This window comes from Triturus cristatus, chromosome 10, assembly GCF_964204655.1.
Source record: "Triturus cristatus chromosome 10, aTriCri1.1, whole genome shotgun sequence".
NCBI classification, from domain to species: Eukaryota; Metazoa; Chordata; class Amphibia; order Caudata; family Salamandridae; genus Triturus; species Triturus cristatus.
In genome coordinates this window covers 350,914,898-350,941,044 of record NC_140593.1, presented here as the reverse complement: position 1 = coordinate 350,941,044, position 26,147 = coordinate 350,914,898, and the positions used below count along the sequence as shown (strand labels likewise).

General features: G+C 42.7%; 1 protein-coding gene across 3 annotated transcripts in view; it reads right to left on the bottom strand.

Moving 5' to 3' along the window:
- The window catches only part of ULK4 (unc-51 like kinase 4), a 1,725,799-nt gene that overhangs the window by 1,039,896 nt on the left and 659,756 nt on the right, over positions 1-26,147 (bottom strand). For all 3 annotated transcript variants that reach the window (XM_085631567.1, XM_085631566.1, XM_085631568.1), the window contains one exon: positions 21,880-22,041. In XM_085631567.1, the coding sequence (XP_085487693.1) occupies positions 21,880-22,041 (162 nt within the window). The remainder of the gene's footprint in view (positions 1-21,879; positions 22,042-26,147) is intronic.

Genomic DNA, 26,147 nt, shown 5'->3' with positions numbered 1-26,147 from the left:
CACGAGTGTTGCTGTGAACTAAGGCCTCACGGAACCCGAAGGTAATTCAATCCCTTCGGGCTTATTAGGTCTTTGTTTTATTTGTTAGAACATTCTGCCCTCTCGTGGTGGAATGTTCTAATAGCCTTGTAGCCCTTTGCAGCTTTGGCTATACAGGCATTAAAGTCCCGCTTCCTTTGGGACTTTCAAGCGCGGGCCTTTAAATCTGAAGCAGGCCTTTAATGGCTGGTACAGCCTATGCTATAGGAACCAAAACAAGAACTCAGACAAACCTAGACACCACAAGGCCCAACTGCCATCTTCACAATCCTAAATGATGCACATGAGAAGTTTAAGCTTATAAACACAACCTATGGCGTTTATAAATGAACTTTTATGAATTTTCCTAAGCATCTTTGTTATCATCAAATATATTATTGTACAGCTACTTAAAAACATTACAATAAATGTAATAAAAATGAAAAATGCTCGATTCCTGGCCTAGGATAGGCCCCAAAAATAAAATCTAAAAAGGAATGCTATTGTAAAGGTCTCTCCTGTGTCCAAGCATTTATCGGGATCTTCTACAATCTGTTCAAAGCAGTGAGGAGGAAAATACTCTATGAGAACGAAGGGCAAAGTCAGCTTCAAAACCTACTGTACCACACATACTCGTGTGATAAATATTATGGTATAAACTTGGGGACAATCTTTACTCCTGACACATTTCCTCTCCATTGCCCCGAGGGTTAAGTTGTCTACATCCAAGTACAAGAGTTTTTTTGAGAAACCAGTAACCGGAAAGCCTGTTTTTAGTGTACACCCTTGTTCTGAGTAGCTTCTTCTTTTCTTTGATCTACTGTTACGCACTTTGATGCCCTTTGTAATGTTTTCAGTACTGTAGAAATACTCACAGATTCAAATTTGGCTCAAAGAGAAAAATCAATAGCTAGTGGTAAATTTATCAACTTTCTGCTTCTTGTCTTCTGTAGCGGGGTCTTGCAGGACGTCTGTAGGGAATCTTACAGCACACAAATCCATGCAGAATGAAAACAGGAGAAAAGAACATTAAAAAACGAATCCATGCACTGTGCACCTAAACGCTCCTTAGTCATACCTGCACACCAAGGTATAAAGCAGAAGTGACAGACCCTATACATAGATACAATGACCATGGTAAGTCTGTGGGTCACCACTGTTTGTGCTACAGTTCTCATTTTGAGCCTGGATTGGCCACCACTGGTCACATGATGCCACATGTACGTGTGGTACCAGTGGGACACTGAGCAGAACTGCAATACTGCCTGAACCAACAGCCATATTGGCCGGGAGTAGCAGAAGTGGCCGCGAATGTTCCAACTTTAGCCTTTTTTAGTAATTTGTAAATGTCAGGAAATGGTGTATTCCTACCCCCTTAATCAATACTACAAGCAGTACCTTCTGCAGTGCTATCTTTCTAAGTAAATTAGGTTCTTTTCACTGGATCAATGGTTGCCTTTTTCATTTTACTATCTTACAATTCAATCAACCTTAACTTAACTCAAAGGGTAAAATGGAGAAATTAAGGAAGTTACATTCTTTTGAAGCTGTTCTTAATCTGCAGTCTGCACCGGAAACAGAATGTCCTACTTACAAAAACAGCAGTAGATAGGAATTTTGTAACCTCGTTATGCATCATAACACTTTGCCAGAAGCAAAATTAATGTCTGTTACAATTAATCTGTATGAAAATCACAGAATGCGCGGCCAGTTGTGAAACTCTAATCCATTATCACTGCATTAGTCATTAATCGTAATCATAGTCTGCCTCGGGTCATTTGCTAAACAACTTTTTTTCCAGATACTCGCACGTTCTGCAGGCCAGCGTTCAATGCAAATGAGGCAATCTCGCGCAGCACTATTTCTTTCAAATGCTGCCATACTGGCTTCTTTAGGAGACGACGAATTAGTCCAAAACATCCTTTTATTCTTTTCCATTTAATAACCCACTTAAGGTAGGTTTATGCCACCTCACCCCAAAAACTCTTCAGCCTATAAAATGGAGATATCACGGTGGATAGACTGGGCCCCAGGACCTCCCGGAGACCTTCGTCTGCATCAATGTTCAGATGATAGCGACGTGTGTGCTACGTCATAAATACGTCAGACAGGAGCGCTACTTAGGTGTGAATGCACTGTTCCTCCTCCCGATCTAAATGCAATACATTGCTTGTTGTTGATTTCTACGCACTATGGTCATTGGTCACTATATGCTCAAGTCTTCACCTGCAGAATAGTAATCAATCAGCTGAGCCAATCCTGCAACCACCACAGCTTTCAAATCTCAACAGCGTCTGAGGTCATCAGATACATACATTTATCAATCAATCAGGGAATTGTAAGCGTGCTACTCACCCGTGAGGGTCTCAAGGCGCTCGCTGGGGGTGGGTGCAGATCTGTTTAGCTGAAGAGCCAAGTCTTGCCAGGTCTTGAGGGTCTTCCTGAAGGTGTTCAGGGAGGGGGCGCGTCTGATTTATTACAGCGACACAAACAAAGCTTCTACTAGGTTTACTGAGTACGTGGGCTATATGTAATTATTACCCTGGTCTTAAGTGAGGTTACAAGGCCCACAGTTGAAACACAGCGGACTGTCGCCCTCTGTAGAGTTACTATTGAATTTCTGGCGCACAACACTACGTTGGTTATGGAGAAGAGTAAATAAAACGATTAGCAGGCTATAGCAATCCTGTGCCTAGACTACAACACAGCACATCACAAACTGGTCACTAACATCAAAATGCTGTAGATGGATGAAATTCTCACGCTAATTCCAAGCTGTCATTGAACATTGGTGCCCACCTGCATATGAAACATTCTTCTGGTCGCGCAACCAGAGTTTGTAAATCTGTACCCCCACTATCACCTCCTTGAAAAAAATGCTTAAACATCTCTAGGGCCAGATGGCCGAAACTTCTAGTTTGCCTTTTCTAAATAGCGAATCCTAAGATATAGATATTTAGGAAATGCAAAATGCAGTGTACAAAATAGGGATTTCCTAATAGTGATTCCTATAGAGTAGGAATCACTATTTGGAAATCGCAAATTAGGAAAAGCAAAACCAAGGGTATCTATGGGCCAAAGGCCCCCCTTGATGCACCCCTCAAAAAGTGGTGCACATGTAAAGCGCACAAATGACATGTGGGCACTACATGGCGCTTTAAAATATGCATTTTGGGTGCATTTTTTAAAATTCCACATAGTTTCGACTTGGAGTCGATGCTAACAGCATATCCTAAATGTCCATTTTGCATTTAGGAATTTCTTTGTACATGTTCCTAGGAAATCGCAAATAGGAAATCCCTATTTTCGATTTCCTATTTAGGGAATCTAAAAATGCAATTTCTACGAGGTCGAAATAGCATTTTGCAACTGCCTTTAGGCCTTTGTACATATTGAAAGGCAGTACTGCATTTCTTAACGGCCGGAACTGCGATTCGATTGGTTAAGAACGGCAGTATTGCATTTCTTTACAGACCGAAACTGCGATTCGGTCCCTTAAGAAATGCAATTTCCTTTCGTACATCTGGCCCCTAATTCTCAATCACCACTTTCTGCCTTCCTGCCTCCAGCTTCCTTATCCCACCACTGATCTCTGGAACTGAATTATGCTTTGTAGACCACCCTCTCAGGTATCTTTGTGTCTGCGTAGACCATTTTGTGGTAGGACGGTCTGTATTTGTATACGGTCTGCCTAAACATCGGAAGTCAAAGTATTCATTATTCTAAATCGACAAGTTTGTCTTTCATCTGACATTATGGCATGGGTCCCAGTGCTTCTAAGATGGGTCGACTTTTTACGCCCTAAATTTGAATACTGCTATGCTTTGCTTATACACATTTATCTAAAACACTTAATTTTGCATTTCTTTGGATCCATATGTTGCTGTGTTCCATTTGTTAAATACTGATGCTAGTAAGGGCCTCTGATGCCCTTGGGGCTTTTTCGAACTAAAACGGAGGAGGGTATGCGTACTGATATCATTAAAAGTCTCTTACTAGAATGAAACCGGTCTAGACCAACGAAAAAAGACCTGACATTCACATTAATGTAGGTAAGCAATAACATTCTCTACTACATAAATATCAGTGAAAGGAACTCCAGGGAGGAAAATCCATAAGGAATGAAAACCTCTGGAATAGAATATCCATGCTAGTTTGACAAATCTGCATCAGAAGGCCACCAACAACATGAATATAAAACCATGCAAACCTTTAAAGGGATGCAAACCCATGCATTCTCACCGCACAATAACCGTGGACAGGACCACAGTAACAAAAGTCATAAACACACCAAAAACATGGTGAGAAGATTATCCCTGACAATTTTGCTAAATAGCCCTATGAATACAAACCCATTTGGTCTTATATACAGGCCCGAACTTAATGTTTTGTGTTCCACAAGTACTGAGCAGTAGCCATACCACTGAACAATGCCTCTGAGCCATAAAAGGTCCTGTCATGACCAGAAGTGCCTGATAAAAGCAAAGGGAAAGGTCCATTTCCTGTGTACCTAATAAGGGGTACCAACTTCATGAATGTATAATATCGTATGTCAGAGAAATAACCAGACACAGAGGGTAGAACTCTGCACCCCAAAATGAGGTTCTAATAGTACACAAGCTGAGCAATCCCAGCTCAGCACATATATATTTAGAAATGCTCACCACAGCATTAAACAAATACTCCACACAGAGTATTGTACATACCATTAAGGTATCAACTCTTAAACTTGAGCTCTTCTTCTGAGTAAAGTAGGGAGAGGAGTTGGCCTAACGGTTAGGGCGCTCGATCTCGGACCTGGGGGAACTGGGTTCGAGTCTCGGTAACAACGCCAAACATCCTGTGATTCTGGGCAAATCACTTAATCTCCCCGTGCCTAACAAAATGTTATGTTATGTTAAAATTATTTATAAAGCGCACGTACACCAAGACGGTGTCATGGCGCTGTAGCAGCAGTGTACTGAACCAAGAGGTTATAGGTAAGCCTGAGTGAATAGGAGAGTTTTCAGAAGGATTCTGAAACGCGGAAAAGATGTTTCAAGTCTGAGTTCCGAGGGAAGAGAATTCCATATTTGGGGAGCCAGAAAAGAGAAACTGAGTCCACCATGTTTTTTCCGGTTATAACGAGAAATAGTGAGAAAGTTAGCATGAGATGAGCGAAGAGCACGAGAAGGGATGTAGCGAAAAATTAAAGAGGAGATAAAAGCCGGACCAAGACCGGCTAAGGCTTTGAAAGTAGTACAGCCCAGTTTGAACAAACAACGCTTGGCCACAGGAAGCCAATGAAGGCGTTTCAGAAGGGGACGAACGTGTTGAGAACGTGGTTGATGAAAGATGAGTCGAGCAGCTTGATTCTGAACTAATTGAAGGCGGTGGAGTTGATACACAGGAATACCAACATTAAGTGAATTGGCATAGTCTAACCGAGAGATGACTAAGGCCATGAGAACCACGGTAAGAGCCTCGGTGGTTAGAAATCTAGAGATCTTGCGGATTCTGCGAAGATGGAAAAAGCATGAAGATGTAACTGCGCTGATCTGAGATTTCATGGTCAAATCATTACTGATTATCACTCCGAGGCTTTTAACGGACTTAGTAGGTAAAGGGGGGTTGCCTAATATGGGAGGCCAAAAGCTGTTGTTCCAAGGTTTGGAAGTACCGTTCAGGACCAGCTCGGTCTTATCCGGGTTAAGCTTGAGTTGGCTGGCGTTCATCCAGTCCCTAATGAAACACAAGGTAGCCTGAAAGCTGGTAACCGACGTAGGGGAGGAATTGATGTTAAACACAAGTTGGAGATCGTCAGCGTAGTTAAAGCAAGCTACCTCAAAGTTGCGGAGGGAATGGATTAGAGGGAACATGTACAAATTAAACAGAAGAGGGGAAAGAGAAGACCCCTGAGGTACACCACAGGTCAAACTGGTCCTCTTGGCAGAAAAGGTGTCAAGGCGACCAGCCTGCGACCGATTCTCCAGAAAAGAGGAGATCCATTTTAAAGCCGTGCCATGAATGCCAGCTTCCCTGACACGGTCGATCAAAAGTTTATGATCGACCGTGTCAAAGGCGGCTGAAAAATCCAAAAGGACAAGGGCCTGGGAGAGATTGTTATCGGCCCCCTTTCTGAGCTCATTCATGACAGCAAGTATGACCAGCTCGGTGGAATGAGCAGGCCTGAAACCAGCCTGTTGGGGGTCGAGAAAAGACGAAAGTTCGATAAAGGAGCTAAGGCAATGCGTAACATGAGCTTCTAAGATCTTACTAAGGTAAGGAAGAAGGGAAATGGGACGATAGTTAGTGAGGTTAGAAGGATCAGCGTTAGGTTTCCTTAGAATGGGAACGACCTCTGCCACTTTAAAGGAGTCGGGGAAAAAATGAATGTGTTTCCTCATGTAACGTAACTGGTGACATTTTAAGCGCTCTGATACCTGACTGGATTTCGGGTCAAGTTCGCGTTATATAAAACTCTGCAAAAAAAAAATCGCACACTGCAAGACCTGTGTATCAGGTTTCAATTAAAGCAACACAAATGAACCGCTGAAGAGCTGTCGTCGACAGAGCGGGAGGAGAAAGTCACAACTTCTGCACCAAGCAGTAAATAATAATCAAGAAAGCCACTTATTGTGGAATATGCTTTAAAGAATATTTAAAGCAGAATTCTGCAGCCCATAATTTTCCTATAATCCTAAATGACCGAAACTAAGAGCATGAAAAAACGTGTAAAGAACCTCCACGTTATCTAAACAACCATAAACCTCTGCATTAATAATAAACAGGACACTGGTTGTCACCAGATAAAATACATATTGCAACTCAGTCATGTATAAACACTTCTTTCCGCACAAGTCACAAAGAAAGAGTCCACCAGAACATTCAAAGGTCTGTCTAGGTAGCTTTATTACACCGACCAGCTCTGAATCACCGCAAAGTTGAATCAGCATGTTCATCAAATAAATGTACATCATCAGTTTATCTTTAAGGCTATCCTGTACAAGCTCTGAAAACCCTGTGCAATTCTGCGCATGCAAGTGACTGAGCCATATGCCTTCCCACTGAATCAGTGGTGTCCATACCCCATTTTATGGGGAATTTCACTGTTTCCCGGCCATTTTGTACCACCTGTAGGAGTTAACTTCTGGCTTCCTCTGAAAGAGAAGGCAGCCGATGCGCCACAGAGTCCCATAAAGCATGAGAAAATCTGCCAAAAAACATGCTGTGTTTAACAACCTCAATGTCGAACTAACGACAAAGAATATATTCCCCCCCCAATGCTCTAGTCATCTTGACTCTTTATTTGGTGGAACCAAGGGAAGGACACTAAGGTCAGGCGAAGCTGTAGCAGCCTGTACCACCAGTCCTTTTGTGGTAGGATGTTGCACTAGACAAACTGTGTCCCAAGGGGCAGGTCAATGCCTATGGGCTATGGCCCGATCAACTGGAACTCACGATACTGGATTCACCCAAGCCTCTAACAAGAGATAGTATAGAGACTCATTATTAGGGAGTAAAGACTCCTTTCCGTCTCGCCTTGGTAAAGAACATCCACCAAAGGGTTTTTGGCTAATTCCACCGAGGGAAGCTGGCAACCTAATACTACAGTTGCTCTCCTCAATACTGCTGCATAAGAGGATTCACCTCCATTGCCATACCAGATGGAGAAAGTAAATCTGAAACTGGAGAGAACTCAAGTCCACTAGTCTCACCCAGCTCAGTCAGCCAATTTTCCTCCAAAGGAGGCTGGACAGCATTGTCCAAAAGGTTTTGACACCATGTATTCTCCCCTTCACCTGGAAAACTGTACATTCCCATAGGGGAAGCAGAAACAGGTTGCATAAGGGCAGATGGAGAGTTGCCTAAAACAGACGGCTCCATCTGCACCTCATCCAACGCCGTTGCAGCGTCGTATCGACATCAAAGAGTAATTGATTCGGCGTCGATCAGTGCCGCAGACGTCATTGCCCGATCCCAATGCCGAAGACGTGAACCTCGAAGGGCTGTGCACCGGCTCCACTTCGAATCTGACAACGGATTCACAGAGGGCCCAAGTGTCACTGCGGGTGAACCCATCAGTGAGGATGCAGTCAGGTCACTACTCCCCGCCTTGGAGCTCAAAGTCACACCAGAGGGGGCCCAAATAGTTTTTGCAGGGAAGTGTAATATTCCCGCATTTAGGCTAGTCGCCCCGGCTCCAGGATATTTAGGGTGGTGAGGGGTGGACTTGTGTGAATGCTCTGCAACTGAAGGTTGGGAGACGGCATCAGTAACTAATTTATGTTTCAATCTTTTGGAGCTTCTGAGCCTTGCTCGACACAGAAGAAAATGGCCCCTCAACTAAACGGCTCCTTAACTGGTCTCTGGACTTTGACGAAGACTCACAACAACGTGGTACATCAGATAGTCGCGCCGTCAAACGTTTTATACAGCGCTCTCTCAACGCCTTCGGCCAAAGGTGCCGACTGTGATTGCAATTTGTCCGTCACAATATACACTGGGTTTAACCCCGAAGACATTGCAAAAAGCACACAGTTTTCTAAAAATGTCGTTATGGGCCATAAAAAAGGCTCACTAACCACTCCGGATCTGTGTTGCAAATGCAGAAAAGGAATTGACGTTGATGAAGGAGTTATATGGACTCCGTTGAAGGCACATCCGGTTGATGACGTCGACGGAGTTACATGGACTCCTTGACGGCGCATCCGGTGGATGACTTTTCAATACGGGGTCGCGTTGCACCATCTACCTATGCACGGACGTGCTATGGGAAAAAAGTTCTGGATCCAATCTGGTGAAGATTCTAAAGTAAGGAATCTGCAGCTATATGTCTATTCTACAAGTTGATGGTAACCAGGTGCAATTTGAAAAAAGCACCCCAATATGCTTTTTTTAAGATGCCAGAAAGCGCACACTTGCCCCTAGGGCATTTGTGCGCTTTACATGAGCACAACTTTTTTTTTAGGTGCATCAAGGTGGGGGGGGGGGAGAACTTAGGCTCATAGGTACCCTAGGTTTTGTATTTCCAAATTTGCGATTTCCTATTAGCTACAGATTAGGAATTGTTATTAGAAAGAAACAAGTTACTTACCTTTACACTGTGGTTCTCCAGTATTGATATCTTTTATAGATTCACATCCCCATCGTCATGGTGGGAGTCCCACAGTAACAGTAAAATAGCAGTATTAAAGATTAACATTGGAAAGCTCATTAGAATTCCTTAACTTTAGTAACCAATAACCATTGTTATAAAACATCCAAACTCCAGCCAATCAGAGCTTAGACCATAGAATCTCCTTCCCCTGCAAGGCCACCATGCCCTCAGATTTCGTGCACGAGTGCCCTAGGTAATGAAGAGGTATGGAAGGTGAACCTGAAGAGGGGAGGAGGGAGGGTCGCATGTGAATCTATTAAAAGATGTCAATACTGGAGAACCACAGTGGACAGGTAAGTACATTGTTTTTTCTCCAGTACTGTATCTTTTATAGATTCACATGCTTGAATCACAATGGCAAGCAGTACTTACAAAAACAAAAAGCCGAAGCCGGCGGGAAGGTGAACCATCCTACCATGCGAACCCAAAAAATTAATCATTTAACATGAACTCACAATAATACATATGAATGCTAAAAGATATATATATATATATATTACAAAAATTGGAAATATTCAAGAATATCTGAAAAATGTTATCAAAACAAACAGTAAACTTGTATAGTAGGGAACAAGCTTAAACATCATACCTTATGCGAATAAACACCTCAAAGCAGCTTGACCAACTGCCACATCTGCCTTCTGCCAGGCATCCAAGCAGTAATGCTTTGTGAAGGTATGGACATTCGCACACATCGCTGCCCTGTAGATATCTGGCAAAGACACCCAAGCGAACAGGGTGTAGGAAGCTGCCACCTTACGTATTGAGTGCGCTGTGGCTTTGGCAACCAGAGAACGGACAGCCCTCTCATGGCAAAAGAGAATAACTGATGAGACCCAACGAGCGATAGATGCCCGCGTCAAAGCCTGAACCTTCCTAGGGGCAGAAAATGTGACAAGTAACTGAGTAGACTTTCTAAAAGGTTGAGTTTTTTGCAAGTAGAATTTCAGACATCTTTTAATGTCCAGAGAATGGAGTGCCCTCTCAGCAGGTGAAGGAGCTGTGAAGGAGGACAAAACCACTGGTTCATTTAGATGAAATGCCGAAGGCACTTTAGGAAAGAAAGATGGGTTTGTCCTAAGAATCACCTTGTCTGGACAGAATTGAAGGTAAGGCTCCGTTGTCGTGAAGGCTTGGATCTCACTAACACATCTTGCTGACGTGATAGCTAACAGGAAGGCCACCTTCCAAGAGAAATACTTTAAGTCACATTTGTGAATAGGTTCAAAAGGTGATTTCATAAGCTGCGGCAGGACAGTATTTAACTGCCATTGTACTGGAGGCGGTCTTACTGGAGGATAAACTCTAAAAAGTCCTCTCATAAATTCCTTCATTAGTCTATTAGACCACAGGGACAAAGAACCAGAACGATGTCTGTACCTGGAGATTTGCCGCCAAATGTACCCTGATGGATGCATGCACCAAACCAGCCTTGGCAAGAGATAATAGATAAGGCAAAACATCCTCGGGAGATGAAGAAAGCGGATCAAGAGAGTTTGTGGCACATCATATACAGAATCTTTTCCACTTGGCCCAGTAAGATTTTATCGTGGAGGGAGCACGAGCATTCTGTAGTATTGTTTGGCATTCCTCAGAAATCTCTAATTGGCCGAACTCAGTGTGATGAGGAGTCAGGCTGTCAAGTCGAGCGTGCAAACCTGGGGGTGAAATACTTGACCCTGGTTCATGGAAAGGAGATTTTCTTTTGGTTGCAAGTGAATCGGAGAACACCTTGATAGGTGAAACAGCTCTGTGAACCAGTATTGTCGCGCCTATGCCCGGGCTATTAGAATGACACAGCAAGGTTCCCGTTTGATAATTTGGAGAACTTTTGGAATGAGAGGAAACGGAGGGAATGCGTAGGCAGAGTGCCTGGTTGAGGGAACCTGCTGGCGAAGGATCTGCATTTTTTGTTGAGAGCTGTAGCGAACAAATCTAGCGTTGGAAATCCCCAGCAGTAAAAAAACCTTTTGCAACTGCTCGTTGTCTAGTTCCCACTCGTTACACTGCCTTCTGTCTCTGCTGAGTGAATCCACCAAATCGTTCTATACTCCTGGCACATGCTGAACCTGAATCGATATGTTGTTGGCTATCAGCCAATCCTAAATCTGTTGAGCCAGGATTGAGAGGGTCTGAGATCTTGTCCCTCCCTGCTTTAACACATAAAACATGGTGGTGGTGTTGTCCGTACAGATCAGGATCGAAGATCTCTTGATTTTTGGCAGGAATGCTTGAAGACCCAGAAAGACCGCTTTAAGTTCCAAGACATATATGTGACACTGAGCTTCCTGAACAGACCATTTTCCGTGGACCTGAAATCCTTGCAAGTTTGCCCCTCCATACGTCCATGGAAGCATCTGGTGTCATGACCAACCTTGGTTTCTTCATGAGGAAAGGGAGACCCTGTGAAAGATTGTCCTGGACCGTCCACCAGGACATTGCTGAGACCATCCTTGAAGTGATTGATATGACGTCCTCGGATAAGTCTTGATATTACCTCCATTGAGCTCCTTCTGGAGAGGCCTCATCCTTAAGCGGCAATTTGGAATCAGCGGTATACAGCATGGCATAACCCCTAACCTTGACTTGTATGTCCTCACTGAAACGTACCTTTTTTGGAGACAGACCCCTCACTGTCCTTTGCAGTCGTAGGATTCTTTCTTTTGTGGGAAAGGCTTTCGAGAGTGAAGTGTTCAGAGTTGCTCCTAGGAACACTATTGACCTGGAGGATCCAGGGAGGACTTATCCCAGTTGATTCTGAGTCCCAAAGAGCAAAAGAATTGTACACAGGCGTCCGTTGATCTCTTGGCGGCTTTAAGCAATGGGGCCTTGACCACCCAGTCTTCTAGATGAGGGAATACTCACCGGTTTGCCTTAGAAAGGCCACCACCAGAGCCAAGCACTTGGTGAAGACTCTTGGAGATGATTTCAGCTCGAAAGGAAGTACTCAAAATTGGTAATGGCCCCCTGCCACCTCGAACCTCAGAAATTGTCGATGCTTTGGGTGAATGGGAACATGAAAATAGGCATCCAGACGATCAAGTGAAGACATATAGTCTCCTGTATCCATTACAAGCAGAATTTCCTGGAGCGATAACATTCTAAAAGGTTGAGATTTTGATGAACTTCTTCAGTGATCTTAAGTCCATTATCTGCCTCATTTTCCTGTCTTTCTTTTTATCAAAAATAATTGGGAATAGAACCCCCGATTGTGTTGATTGGGCGGCACTTCTTCGATTGCCTGCTTGGTTAAGAGCAACCAGACCTTCTTGAGAATACGGAGATGGCGATGAGAAGTCCCTCGTGGAAGCATTTGAACAAATTCCAGGGTGTAACCGTGGAGAACTACGTCTAACACCCACTTGTCGGAAGATACAAGTTTCCATTGTTTGAAGAATTTGGAACAAATGAAGCCGGATTGAAGTGGGACTGCGGTAGCAGGGGCCTGTGGAACCTCATTGTCTCTTGTTAGAACCGTGAGCCCTACCTCCTGATGGTTGGTGTCGACATGGTTCTGGTCTAGAGTAGGTCGATGTTGATGTTTGCTAAAAGGGCTGAGAAGAGTACTGTGTACGAAAACCCTGTTGGTGATAGAGCTGGAAATCCTGTTGAAACTAAGGGCCCCGGAAAGAAGAAAATCTTTTTTGCTGAAGGTTTACCAAAGATTTAGCTGTCTCCATATCCTTTTTAATTGATTGCAAAGCTTCATCCACATGCTTCCCAAATAGCAATTCACTATCGAATGGCATGTCAAGCATTTTTGACTGAACCTCCGGTCGAAAAGCGGTAGCCTTCAGCCACTCTTGCAGTCTCAGTACCACTGCTCCTGCATCTGTCTGAAGGCCGTTAAAGAAATGTCCATGGCCACGTCAATCATTTCCGAAGAAGCCTTTTCACCCTTCGACAGCACCTCACGTGCCTCCTTCTTGTCTTCTGGAAGGAATTCCAGCAAAGCCGAGATGTCGGACCACATCTGGTGGTCATACCTCCCAAGGATAGCAAAGGCGTTGGAAGCTCTGATGGCAGTGGCTGACAAAGTAGAGAAACTTTTGCCAATGTTGTCCAAACGGCACCCTTCCTTGTCAGGGGGAGCCAAGCAGGGAGAGGAAGGGTTCTTCGACCTCCTTTGAGCTGCCTGCATAATGACTGAATCAGGCCAGGGATGCCTGATCAGGAACGTGGGAGAGTCTTCAGGTGCCTTGTACTTCTAGTCCAACTTTGGTACTATAGCGGGAATAGAAGCTGGCGTTTTCATCAATATCAAGCCTTCTTGAAGTCCACAATGGGGATGTAACGAGAGGAGCGTTGTTTAGTAGGCTTAAATCATACAACAAACACTCGGTTTGTTCAACGGGCTTGAGAAGGTCAAAGCGCCTGGAGGTGTGCTCTAGCACATTGTGAAACCCGCTGATATCTGACAGTCGGCTGAGGGTGGAGAAGGAGAAGATGGAGTGGGGGTCACATAGTCATCCCACTCGTTGTGGATATCCTGGTCCAAATGTAATTCCCCTTCCTCCAACTGCTGGTCATCATTATCTTGACTTTGCACAGAAACTTGAGAAGGAGTTGATACAGTACTGCTCTTCTGCAGTGGAGGTAGAAACCCGCAATGCTGGAGTGGTGACTTCCTGAGTGGGAGGTGGAGGAGGAGCAGAATTTGCTTCCAGAAATCTTTTATAATTTTCGTTTAACATTAGCCGCAGGTCAGACACCAATGAAACGGGGACGTTAATGAAGGGTTCTTGAGCTTGTTCTTCCTGCTCCTCATATGGATAGTGTTCATGGAAAGCGTCCAAACAATGAGAAGTGGGACGTTATCTATCCAAAAAAGAATAGTCTCTTTCCAGATAAGTGGATGGATCCTCCATCACCCCTTCATCCTCTTTGTCCTGGCACTTAACTTGGAGTTCCGAAGGACTGTAAGCAGGACCGAAGGGTCCATCATCTCCAGACTCCTGAAAATCTAGAAGGCGGGCAGGAGGCAGAGGAGAAACCTTAGAAAAATCCTGCATCAGGAAAGGTGCCAATTTCAGAAGTAAACCAATCTTCACCCTCGTTGACGGGATCGTCAACAGGATCGACGACGGAAGGATAGCTGTCGACGGTGAGCGAACTTGCTGAGCCGACGAGAGTAAAACTCTTGTAGACGGAGATGGCGGAGATACCATTACCGCTGTGATCGACGCGGCCCCCATCGTCGTCTTGACCATCGACGTAGTAGGTGTCGCTGACGAAACCGTCGACGGAATGCCCACAGGAGCAGAGCCAGAGGTCGTAGACGGTGATTTCTTCGTCGACGGGCATTTTCTGTCAGTTGACGTGTCCCTGGGAGGAGATAGAGGCGTCGACGGAGGGGCAGAACGGACCTCTGACGTGATGAGGAGGGACTAGACTCCTTTCTCCTCAACTCTCTCCTTACTATGAAACCTGGACTTTTTGGGATCCCTAAGAGATGAATAAAATCCTTCTTCTTTTCCCTTCTTGGAGGAGGTATGGGGCCTCTCCTCAGCCTCAGAATCAGAGACCTTTGCTGCTTGCAGCCAGAGAAGCAGCCAGCCTACCCTCATGGTCCTTAAGGGTTTTTGAGGAAAAAGTATGACAGTAATTGCATTCTCTGGGCTTATGCTCTGGGTAAAGACAGTAGAGGCATTCTTTATGAGGGTCCTCAGAATAATGTCTGGGCTTTCCACAAGTCTTACAGGGCCTAAACAACCCTTTTTTAGACTCTGACATGATGAAGAAAAAATGGGTACTCACTCTCTTGACTGGTGCCTCAGAAGAAAAATGAACGCAGAGATAATTCTTTAGCTGGAGCTCAAAAGAGCAACAGTAGAAACACTGTGACGGAGCAGAGCTCAGGGAGACTTCCTACTACACGAAGTGCAGTAAGAAATCTGAGGGTATGGTGGCCCTGCAGGGAAAGGAGATTCTATGGTCTAAGCTCTGATTGGCTGGAGTTTGGATGATTTATAACAATAGTTATTGGTTACTGAAGTTAAGGAATTCTTATTTACTTTCCAATGTTAATCTTTAATACTGCTATTTTACTGTTACTGTGGGACTCCCACCATGATGACGGGGGAAGATTCAAGCATTTGAATCTACAAAAGATACAATACTGGAGAATCTCTATTATTGTACAATCTATTTTGCATTTCATAAATTGCGATTTCTTAGGATTTGCCTTTTAAGAAATGCAAAAAAGGAATTTCGTATATCTGGCTCATAATATGTGTTTAATTTTGATTTGCACCACAACCATGACAGCACAACATTGTTTCATGTGAACCTGACCTCTGTGGAGGCTATTCAAGCTGAGCTATTTCCATGGAATCTTATATTTTCCATATTTACACAGCCCTTCCATGTACCACGCATCATGCGTTAGACTAACGCATTTCAGTGTGGTGGTCCGCATCACCTCACTGAAATGCATTGGCGCACATTTATGGCACCGCCTCAGTGAAGCCGGAGCGCTACTTAAGAGTGATGAGTGTCTCTGCCTACATGTGCCATTTAGCACAATGCAAAGTGCACACAAGTGACCATTACGTTTTAATACCCTACCACTTTATTTTATTCTATGGCATCTGAATGACCCTTATGGCCATATATATTAAAAAAAACAGCCTTAAATATTAAAAACCTTGAACAACACATCAGTTCTATGTCCGTCATAAAGACGCATAGAATCATCCACATCGTTATTTCTAAAGGGGGCACATTCAAACTTTTTTCTAAAGTCTAATTGCTCTATTGAAAATACTCCAGCGCGCACTGGAAAACAATTAACAATAATGATAATTGACCCACCGGTTTAAAAAACCACGGTCCTTCATATTACATCCATCATCCAGGACAGTGAGGATGATTTAAGCAGAGATGCCAGGGGACCGCATTGAAGCAAGCTACTAAGTGCAACAACGTCTGCATTTTATAGTGCTATTTCCTTGTGATTTCAGATCAGGAGCACAACATAATTGCCAACTCTAATCTTTTACTGCAAACGTTTTTTAGACAAGAAGTGTCCCAATTTGGTATTCGCAACTGAGGAATGTTTACAAAATGAAATTTAAAAGTATGCGTGTTAGTCTCATACACGAGCACAGCAGACTTACCACAAATCCTAAATGTCTGGTCCAGGGAGGACATGGTTTAGCAGTTAGGGCTCGAGTGTTCCCATGAGGAGCAAGACTGATTTGCATATGGCTGCGTCTAAACTGCGGTGGCGAAGTGAGCAAAAGAACGATAATGGATTTAATCCAGATCTAATAATGACAGGGGGGAATGTCTGAAAAGTTACAGCTCTCGGGCCATTATCTTATTTTGTTTGCTTTATTCGCCGTGAGTTGGCAGGGTAAGCCCAGACATGGGTCCCTTGCTCATTTTGCCACTGGATTCAAGCTAGCCTGGCTGATGAGGGGTGTTACCCCATACCGGTCCCAGAATGCTTGTTTCCGGTCCAGGGAGAACCTGGCTCGGCAGTTCAGGATGGACTGTTCTGGAGCTGGGTCAAGACTGATTTGCATATGTCTGGGTCTGAATTGGGGTGGCGAAGTGAGAAAAAGAACGATGATGGATTTAACGCTTATCTAATAGTGACTGGGGATGGTGGTGTGAAAAGTTTCAGCGCTCTGGCCATCATCTTATTGTGTTTGCTTTATAAAAACTTAATGGTCACTTGTGTGCACTTTGCATGGTGCTAAATGGCACATGTAAGCAGAGAAACTCTGAGGAGGCGCTATAAATCTGTGACAATGCATTTCAGTGCAGTGATGTGGACCACCACACTGAAATGTGTTAGTTTAACACACGATGGGTGGTACTTGGCAGGGTTGTTTATGACGCGGAGTGCCCCATTTGGCCACTTCTCAGCCGAGTCCCACCAATTGCATGAATATATTTGTAAAAAATATACATTTTAAAACAGCTACACTGAAAATATGAAAATGTCACACATAGCAATCTAAAACCTTGGCAGCTATGCTTACAATGGCCTCACACATTTTAGATCGGCAGATTTAAGCAGTACAAACTTTACAGACAACATTATACAAACACGTGGAAAAAGTTATGTTACATATGCACAGTAACTGCACAGACTTGGATAGAAATCTCAGGAATTCCAGAATCTCACACGATTTTGTCCTTTTAACACAGGTGAACATGGAACTTAAACCCATGAAAGCCACCTGCACAGCCTCCCCACCCTTGGCAAATATGTATTTACTACATCTTAAATATAAATTTAAATACTGCTCAACCATACCTAATCCTGCTCTGGATTTGAACCGCTGCATCTTGTATTCTGGTGATTACAATTCTACATACTATTTTTCTATAAAACATTTCATTAGGTTTTCTTTTCTTGCAATCATAAAACATAAGACTCTAATAAACTCCTAAAGCATTACTTACAAGTAACATTTAATTCACTTATAAATAGTTGAATCTCCATTAAAATGCTCGCCTACTCACCCCCAAATAGAAGTATGTGAACACCCCACAGGTTTTGCTGTAGATTGTCTCTGTTCCATAGGCCTTAATTTCATTGTCCAGTGACTGCGATCACCCACTATTACGCTCAAAGAGGATACCGCTATAGTGGCACCAATCAAATTTTGTAGCGTTTATTAGGGCATCCTCTGACTGTACATATGGGTCGCTCCAAACACATGTCTAGGCTATTTTTACACCCTTCCAATGATAGAGGTTCAGTATCTTTTCAAGCTGTGGTGATAAACCTGTTAGGCACAATTTGCGGACAAACACTGATATACTCTCGCTGCTGGTGCTTTTCCCGCAATAATTGCCCCGTGCCTCCAGCTCCTCTCCTGCATTTCGCCACCTATAACTGCGGTGCTGTTTAATTAAGCGCTGTAGTGCAGCTGGCAAAATGTCCATCGACAATTAAATGAAGGCCAAAGTCTATGCACTGTTAGCAACGACAGGACTCAAACTCTTCAGAGCTAATTTATATCTATTGCCATAGATTGTGATGTGCTGAGAGCATCCAGCCCAGGATCTGTCCCAAATATGTAATACTCCCTCCCAGAAGGGAAGTCATTTTGTGCAAACTGAGATGGTATGTATGAAGTTGACCCTTTGAGCTTGGCATCTCAGACGTTCTGTGGAAGATACCATACCACATCTACCACAGACTCTACCATGTATAATAAACCCTTTGTAGGAAATGTTGCTGTATGGCCTTCAGCTGAGAAGGTATCGCAGACTATTTGGGGTGAAGCACAAGTCTCTCTACACTAACCTTCTGTCAAGGAGCCCAAATACCGTTCCAGCACCTCCTGCAGCTGATCAAATGAAGTCTACATTCTATTTTGACTGTAGAATCAATAAGAGATGTAGGTCAATAACATGCAAGATCCTGCCTATTTCCCATCTTAAAGATAGCTATAGTCAATGACTGAAACCAAGAGGGAGGCATACAGAGGGAGCATGTTGCATTGAGAACATTGGTAATCAGGGGAGCCTAGAGCTTGACATTTAATTTTGAAAAGTTTCTCTGAATCCCACCAGGCGCAGGTGTCTTACCATTTGGTTATTGTTGATGGCCTTGGTTACCTCTAATAATTAGAAGCTCAGTTTAAGCTTCTGGGGAAGAATAACTAGGCTACAAATGTAATCACCCTTATTGGTGTAGACACTGGAAGAGCGGCTAAAACAGGACTCTGGTTAACAATGCCAATCTAACTTAGAGTGAATTGAATAGGAGTAATACCAGTTGCAATTAACCATATTAGCACTGTGCAAGCTCCACCAGGCCACAATCTCTATATCTTGAAATATAACAACTTATAGACTGAGTGTCAATTATCACTGATTCAAGTGCCCGTCAATTTACGATCTCCAGCTAAAATAAGGACCAGATAGATTCCAATCTTGCAATTAATAACAGGCGGAACAGCAGTAACTGTGTGTTGTTAATTTATGAAATTCTCAATATGTGAAGCGAAAAAGATTATTATGTTTGCTATAAAAGGTATCTCGCATTCCTTAGTTTAACAACATGAATGCTGCAATATATCTGCGGATGGTCAGTTTAAACACAGTCTAAGTTAAGTTAACTCACTTGAAATTAGAGGGGTGCCCAAAACAAAGAAGGACACATAACCATTGAGACGAACATATGTTGTAAACCAAGTCTCTTGTACTGTCGGAGGTAACTTCGCCATTCAGGATTCTTTAACTTTGAACAAGGACCAGCTATATTTCAGGAGATTTATCGAGTCACAATGCTTTTATGGTCCTCCACAAAAGTATGCTCTGAATGTACAGGAACCCTCTTGGACTGTCCATTAGCGGGCAGTCAATGAAGAGCCTCAAGAGAACCCAGGGGTGAAAATCTATTGGTAAGAGTGCACGTTGCCTGTAAGGTTGACTTAGAAACAGGTAGGTTCACAGACTGAGTAAAAGACAGAAGGTTTGAATATGAAGTTGCATGCCAATTCTGAAACGATTTCACCCTGAAATGAGGTTTGTAAAAATAGCCCATTGGGACAGAACTGATAGATGTGTTAAAAACTTTTTCACACTATTGAATGAGGCAATTAGTTTTCCAGATTTCTTCAAGTTCACAACAAAACAGTATCCATTAGATATTTTCGGTGAGTGTCCAAACCAGCCAACATGTGTGACCATATTAATGTCCCCAAAACAGAGCCTGGGCCTCCTTACATAAAGGGTTCACCCAGTGGACAGTCTTATTTATTAAATGGGATAACATTCTTTAGAGGTAGGGTTCAGGGGAAGAACCTGCATTAGAATCAATAAATATTGCATCACTTGTGGGAGTAAATGCAAGACCTCATACAACCCCTTTCTTATGCCTTTCTCTTACATGGAGTGTACATTGACCGTAGTGCTAAGATCAGATCAATAATATTTCATCCTCACAGATGGAATTAACTGTGTAATACTAGACATATCTATTGACTGTCCAGAGTTTGTTTTTACAGACAGCATGCAGCCACAAGCAGTAATGTAAAAAAAAAAATATGGTGAAGATATGCACAGTGACATTTCTGTCATCTTCTTATACTCATATGAAATTAACCCCAACCATAGCCCTTAATATAATTAAGCAATCTGAGCATGTATTTGGTCTAACTAGCGCAGAGGGTGGTACTTCCCACTTAACCAAGATCCAGATCTGGAGAGGGCTTTACCTTGCAGTGGTCGCCTAAAGCCATTTAAAAACTTTAATATTATTGATTATCGAGACATGAATTCTTGTATAGAGTATAATATTGAGTACATCTTCCAGCCCTCTTCTGCTATAGGGGAAAGAGCTATAGCGGAAAGATGGATCAAGCCGCTTATTACCTGCTGGACTGGAGGTCACTCTTTCAATGTTGAGGGTGCCAAACATCTAGCAAGCCTTTAGCAATGCTCAATATATTTCAAATCAGACATTTTTCTCCAATTCAGGTTGTTACTAAGCAAACTGGTGCATTGGGGAGAACCCCTCAATCCAAGAACAGATACACTCTTTACACCAATCTGCTGGGGAAAGGGTTGGAAGACTAAATGTTTTAGACACACCCAGGAAATTGTACCGGAGCACACTTACAGATAAGAATCATGGGATTTATCCCCAGGATATCAATCCAGAGGGGATCAAGAGACTTCAGAAAGTATGCGATAGCATGGAGAATAATCTTTCTTTTTATGACGTGCACAAGAAATGGGATGCAATGCTCGCAGCATATGTACTGACGGTTTGGAAGAATGCACTTAGCATTGTACTTATTAAGCACCCATTTAGTCCCTTCATCTGAAAACTGCATTCAGCACTTGATTCAAATGATCAATGCAAGTAAATACGCAGAGTAGGCATTCAAGGGCATGAGAAGCAAGGGGGATTTCTTCCACAACTGTGCGTTTATTACACAGGCTACAGTAGTTGTGGTGATTGGAAGTTTTACTGGAGTAATCCTTAAATAAACTAACTGCAACATATTTGTTTCTGTACAGCAGATTTCAAATCTACCCCCGGGAGATTAAAAAGGATCCCTTCCCTTACTAGTGAAATCTATAAATACGTTGGTTACCTTCTCATAGTTTGCCTGGCGGTAATGTTTGTGATTGTGGGCAAGGTATCATATATTGTGATGTTGTTGATCTTTTATGGGCATGTTTTAAAAATCCTTTTAAAACTTTATCCCCAACTCTTTTGGTGTGACATGCCTCAAAAACAGCAAAAAGGGGGTAAAAATGAAATGGTGTAGTTCCAACTCGCCTGGGTGGCACAGAGAAAATGAACAGAGGTATAGGGACGCAGACATCCATTTAGCACCACTGTTATGAGGACAGTCATTCTGGAGCAGGACTGACTGATCACAAAGTTTTCAGTTCAAGTCTGCGCTTGGCAGATATTTTATATGCCGGGGCATCTGGGGGAAGGAGGTTTCCATCAGAAGCATTAACTACTCGGTACACCCTGACTCTCCGAATCCATTTGTCTCGGTATTGCAACCAAGTGCTTTGAGTCCATACCTTCTATGTGTGTCCTCAATATAGTTAAACAATAATAAATTGTTGGTAATGTATTACAACTGCAATATTTTTAAGATCAGTTCATAATGATACCATCAAAGAGATACAAAAGATTATAAAACTAGACAGAATGTCAAACAATGTTTTCAGAAACCAAATAAAATACGTTGAATGATAATCTAATCATCCAAACTGAACTTTCTTACCGATATAGCAGTTATCCGGAGAGAATCCACTGTGGAGTGAGTGAAAAGGTACCAGAGTGAAGGCCCAATCTCCCCTTTAATGAAGCCTTGTGCATGAAAGGAGATTGCAGTGCAAACATTTTCAACTATTTTGGCAGTCATGTGATGAACAACTGGTTCTTCCTGCAAAATGTACAAAGGGTTTCATTACCGCAAAATCTACAGACATACATTCAGAATGAGGTCTTTAATATGCACACAATAAAACACTGCTACCGTTTACGTGACGTGTCCAGGAAGTTATCAAGCTGCAACTTCCTGTCCTCCTCAAATCTAAAAGTCACACCTTCCACCCCCCCCCCACCGCCCCCCCCCCCTAGATAAGACCGCTTCCGTGAATCTGTGTACTGTGAAAAAGGTGTCCTGTGACAATTTCTGCAGACAGTTTTGTACAAATCGCATCATTTTCACAAAAAAGGACGATTTTGCAATTATTTTGCTTATCGCAAAATCACGATATCCTGGAAGGTCTGATTGTAATGCGAATATAAAACCAGTCTCCCTCATACGAACTCAACATGTTCCCATGCTCAATCTGCTAATGTACACTGGTGTGTTACTTTCAACGAGTCACTGCAGGATTGCTAATAGGGCGTGGCCTGTACACAGCCCAATAGGGGCAAGGCTATTTTAAGAAGGACTGCGTGGGTCGTCCCCATGGCACAAAGTATGGCCTAGTAGGGGTAATACAAGGGGGGACATATCATTCGATCAAGGTTGGACCAGCACACTGCGCACGTCGTTTTCTCTCCATGTCGTTTTTCTATGGACTGACTATACCTGCCGCCACGGCCTGATGCTTTTTTTCTCGCCTGCATACATTAAATATTAATATTTGTTAAAATGAATAATGTTTGCTATTGTTAATGACGCAAAATCGATTTTGTTATTTGCGCTTAAATATCATGTTAGTCTGTATTCCGTAATAACTCGAGCATACATGATTTATACATCACTCAATCATTTCGTACTCGAATTGTGTCACTTATTAGTTTCATGTTATTTAGATTTAGTCCAGTGAACCGTATACATGTATTTGATTAACTCTAGTAAGTCAGCGTGCCTTTAAAGTTCGCTTGAGCGGGCCTACGTGCTCTACACCATTTTAAAAATAAATATTGTATTTCTGCTTGTTGTGCATAACATTTTTCAGTTTCAAATTTCAGAGTCGCAGTGTGCTTAGTTAACATGTTACTCTTTGCTAGCTTACATTTTGAAGGTCGCAGAATATTGATTAGTTGGTTTGGACGGAAACCTCGCCACCCGCAGTGGATGAGAATGCCGAGAGGTGGATACTGCTTTGTGTGACATGGTGTTGGGAGGAAAGAGTTGGTATTATTTCATGAGCAGGAGACACACTTCAGGCACGGAGCGAACATTGAGTTTTGATTGGTCCTCGCCTGGCAGGACGACCTTTAGATTGCAATGTTTGGATGAAATGTTGTGTTTCAGCTGAGCGAAGCTCGTTAGTTAGTTGGGTCTTACTCCGGTACACATTTGCGAGCGGACGTCTTCTCTCATCTCATGAGATCAATGCTCCTTCTTATTCTGCTTGCAGAGATATTCTTGAAAATCTGTGTCTTTCTTCCAATTCTAATTAGAACGTTTATCTGCTTCCTCTTTCAATTCTATATTTGCTGATATCAACTGCTTTTCAAATTCCCTGTCTTGCCCACCACTTTGGCTTTGAATTAGGGTGTTTTCTTCATGGCAACGAGTCTTTGCTTCGCTTTGTGCTTCATGGGTTTGATCTACGAAACCTTCATATTATTAATTGTATTACTTGGATTATATTTATGCATGTTGTATCCAAGTGAAAATCGATGTATTTTGTATTAAACGGATGTGACATGTAATTTTGCTAATCTGTTAATAAAGCTTCATGGCTTGCTATCTACTCCTCTGTCTTTACCTGCAGGGCAAGACCTGCTTCACTGTCCATGAAATGCTAACAGATTTGTGATTTGAGAAACGCCAAAAGGGGGTCCTTTGCCTGTTTTCCAACCTCTCATGGTTCTGTTGGAAAAGCCACCTGCAGCCCAGCTATTGCCTGTTGAAACAGCAAACTGGTGCACTGCTCGCAGACCGTGGCCAGTCTGGTCCATGTTTAGCAAAACTGCAAATGATCGCAAATAAATATTTATCTATAGAGTTCTTATTATGGATATGTACATTTCTGGAGATATACGGGTCAATGTGTCGTATAGAAACTCTTATCTGTATGTATATATTGCAATTGCAATTGTAATTATATAACCCCTGATCAGGCATTCAAGCACTTTTCAGTGAGTAGCACGCTACTCCAGAACCCAAAGTGGATTAGTAAGGGAAACATAAGCATTTAATTGGAGTGTTGGGCATGTGATTCTGTAAGTTGGATTGAATAGGCTAAAGGAGGGATAGAGGAGGGAATAATCTAGAAGGTTTTGTTTGGGAGATCATGATAGTAAAAAGAGCTCCGTGATGAGTAAATGAATGGATTGACGAGGTAAGGGTCTAGTGAAGGTTATTTCGGAGATTATAGTAGTAGAAAGAGGTTTGAGATGAGTCAGAGTGGAGGTATACGATGTGAAAGCAGTGTGTTGAAGAGAGTTGATTTTATTGTTCTCTAAGTGGGAGTAAAGTGATAAATATATAGATACATAACTACATAAAAAGGTATACATGTATATGGAAAATAATAATGAGATATAAAGTTGTGTTACATAAAGTCCCATATGTACATGTATGGATAAATATTTAAAAGCTCAGACTTTCAAGTGTTGCTGTACATCAAAGTAATTTATTTTTCATTTTATTTTCTGATAAATTTATAGTTTAAAAAAATATATTTATAATTATATTTATTTTATATTTATCAAATATTTCAATAGTGAAGCACTTATTGATTCAATTGTTATGATCTTATTTACAAATTGTGATAGATAAAATAAAGCAGAGACCCACAAGTTTATCATTACATTGCTTGTAAGACTTATCACATAATGTGATAGACAAAATAAAATCAGAGACCAGTAAGCATATTATCAAATAGCAGATAAAGTGAGACACTGTATCGGACACAGCTGACATATCAAGGAGCAGCAATGCTACTGGTTTCGCCTTGTTAGCTGCCTTTCTCAAGTCGTTAAGGATCGACAGCAGGGCACGTTTGGTGTCATGAGCCAGTCGGAAGCAAGACTGAGTGGATTATGAGATGTGAATTTTTTCTAGATAACCCAATAGCAGTTGGTTAACATGTTTCTAAATAATCTTGACTGCACAAGGAAGAAGAGATATGGGCCGAAAATTGTAGAGGTCAGCTTGGTCAGCGTTGGGCTTATTCAGTAGAGGGACAATCAAGGCCTTTTTCCACTCTAAAGGGATCCAAGCATGGGTAAAGAAATGATTGGTTCTGTAGTAGGGGATCTCTGTGTATAGTCATAATCTAGTGAATAGTCCCGCCCATGTGCGTGGACCCCGGAGCAATAAAAATAATCTCTTAAATTGTCAAGCCATGCAGACCTGCATCTACACTTAAGAGAGAATTCAAAGACAGATAATGCAGCCTATATCCACAGGCTACACTGTCCAGTACTTCAACTAGAAAATTCCACCAACATCCACCAACAGCACTGCCTGCCCAGCTTTTTTCCACAGAGAAAAACCTGCCTCTACCAGCAAAAGCCTCTAGAATGATAGAGAGGGAGGAATGGACAGACAAGCCCCATAGGCTGCCATTATGTGGCTCAGAACAGGATACTGTGCCTTTAAGAAAACTTTCCAGAACTTTTCCAGTATCCCAGAATGTACAGCAGGTCCCTTTTACTTTCAGTTCTTTTTTCCGGCTCCTGCTAGCAGGACCCTGGAGCATTGAGCTCTCCCTTTTCAAGGGTTTATTTGGAAATTGTTCACTTTTCAAGTGCTTATTATGTACCTTGTTGCCTTCCTTCTTGTGTGTGCTCTGTGTTGTCAACATGCCTGGCCTGTTTGACAAGTGCCCAGAGTGCGAGAGAAAGAAGGCCAAGTCGGACCCACACAGGGTGTGCATCGTCTGCCTTCCCCAGTCCCATGTTCCACAGGAGTGTGACATTTGTCACTCTTTCTCAGCCAGGACCCTGAGAGAAAGGATGAAGATCAGGCTCCAAGGCCTGGAGGACAGAAGGCTGAGGGCACAAGGTGGGTCAGGACATGCTGAGGCCCCTGGGGGGCTCCCCAGGGGCAGGAAGCCCAGCAAACGAACCCATTCT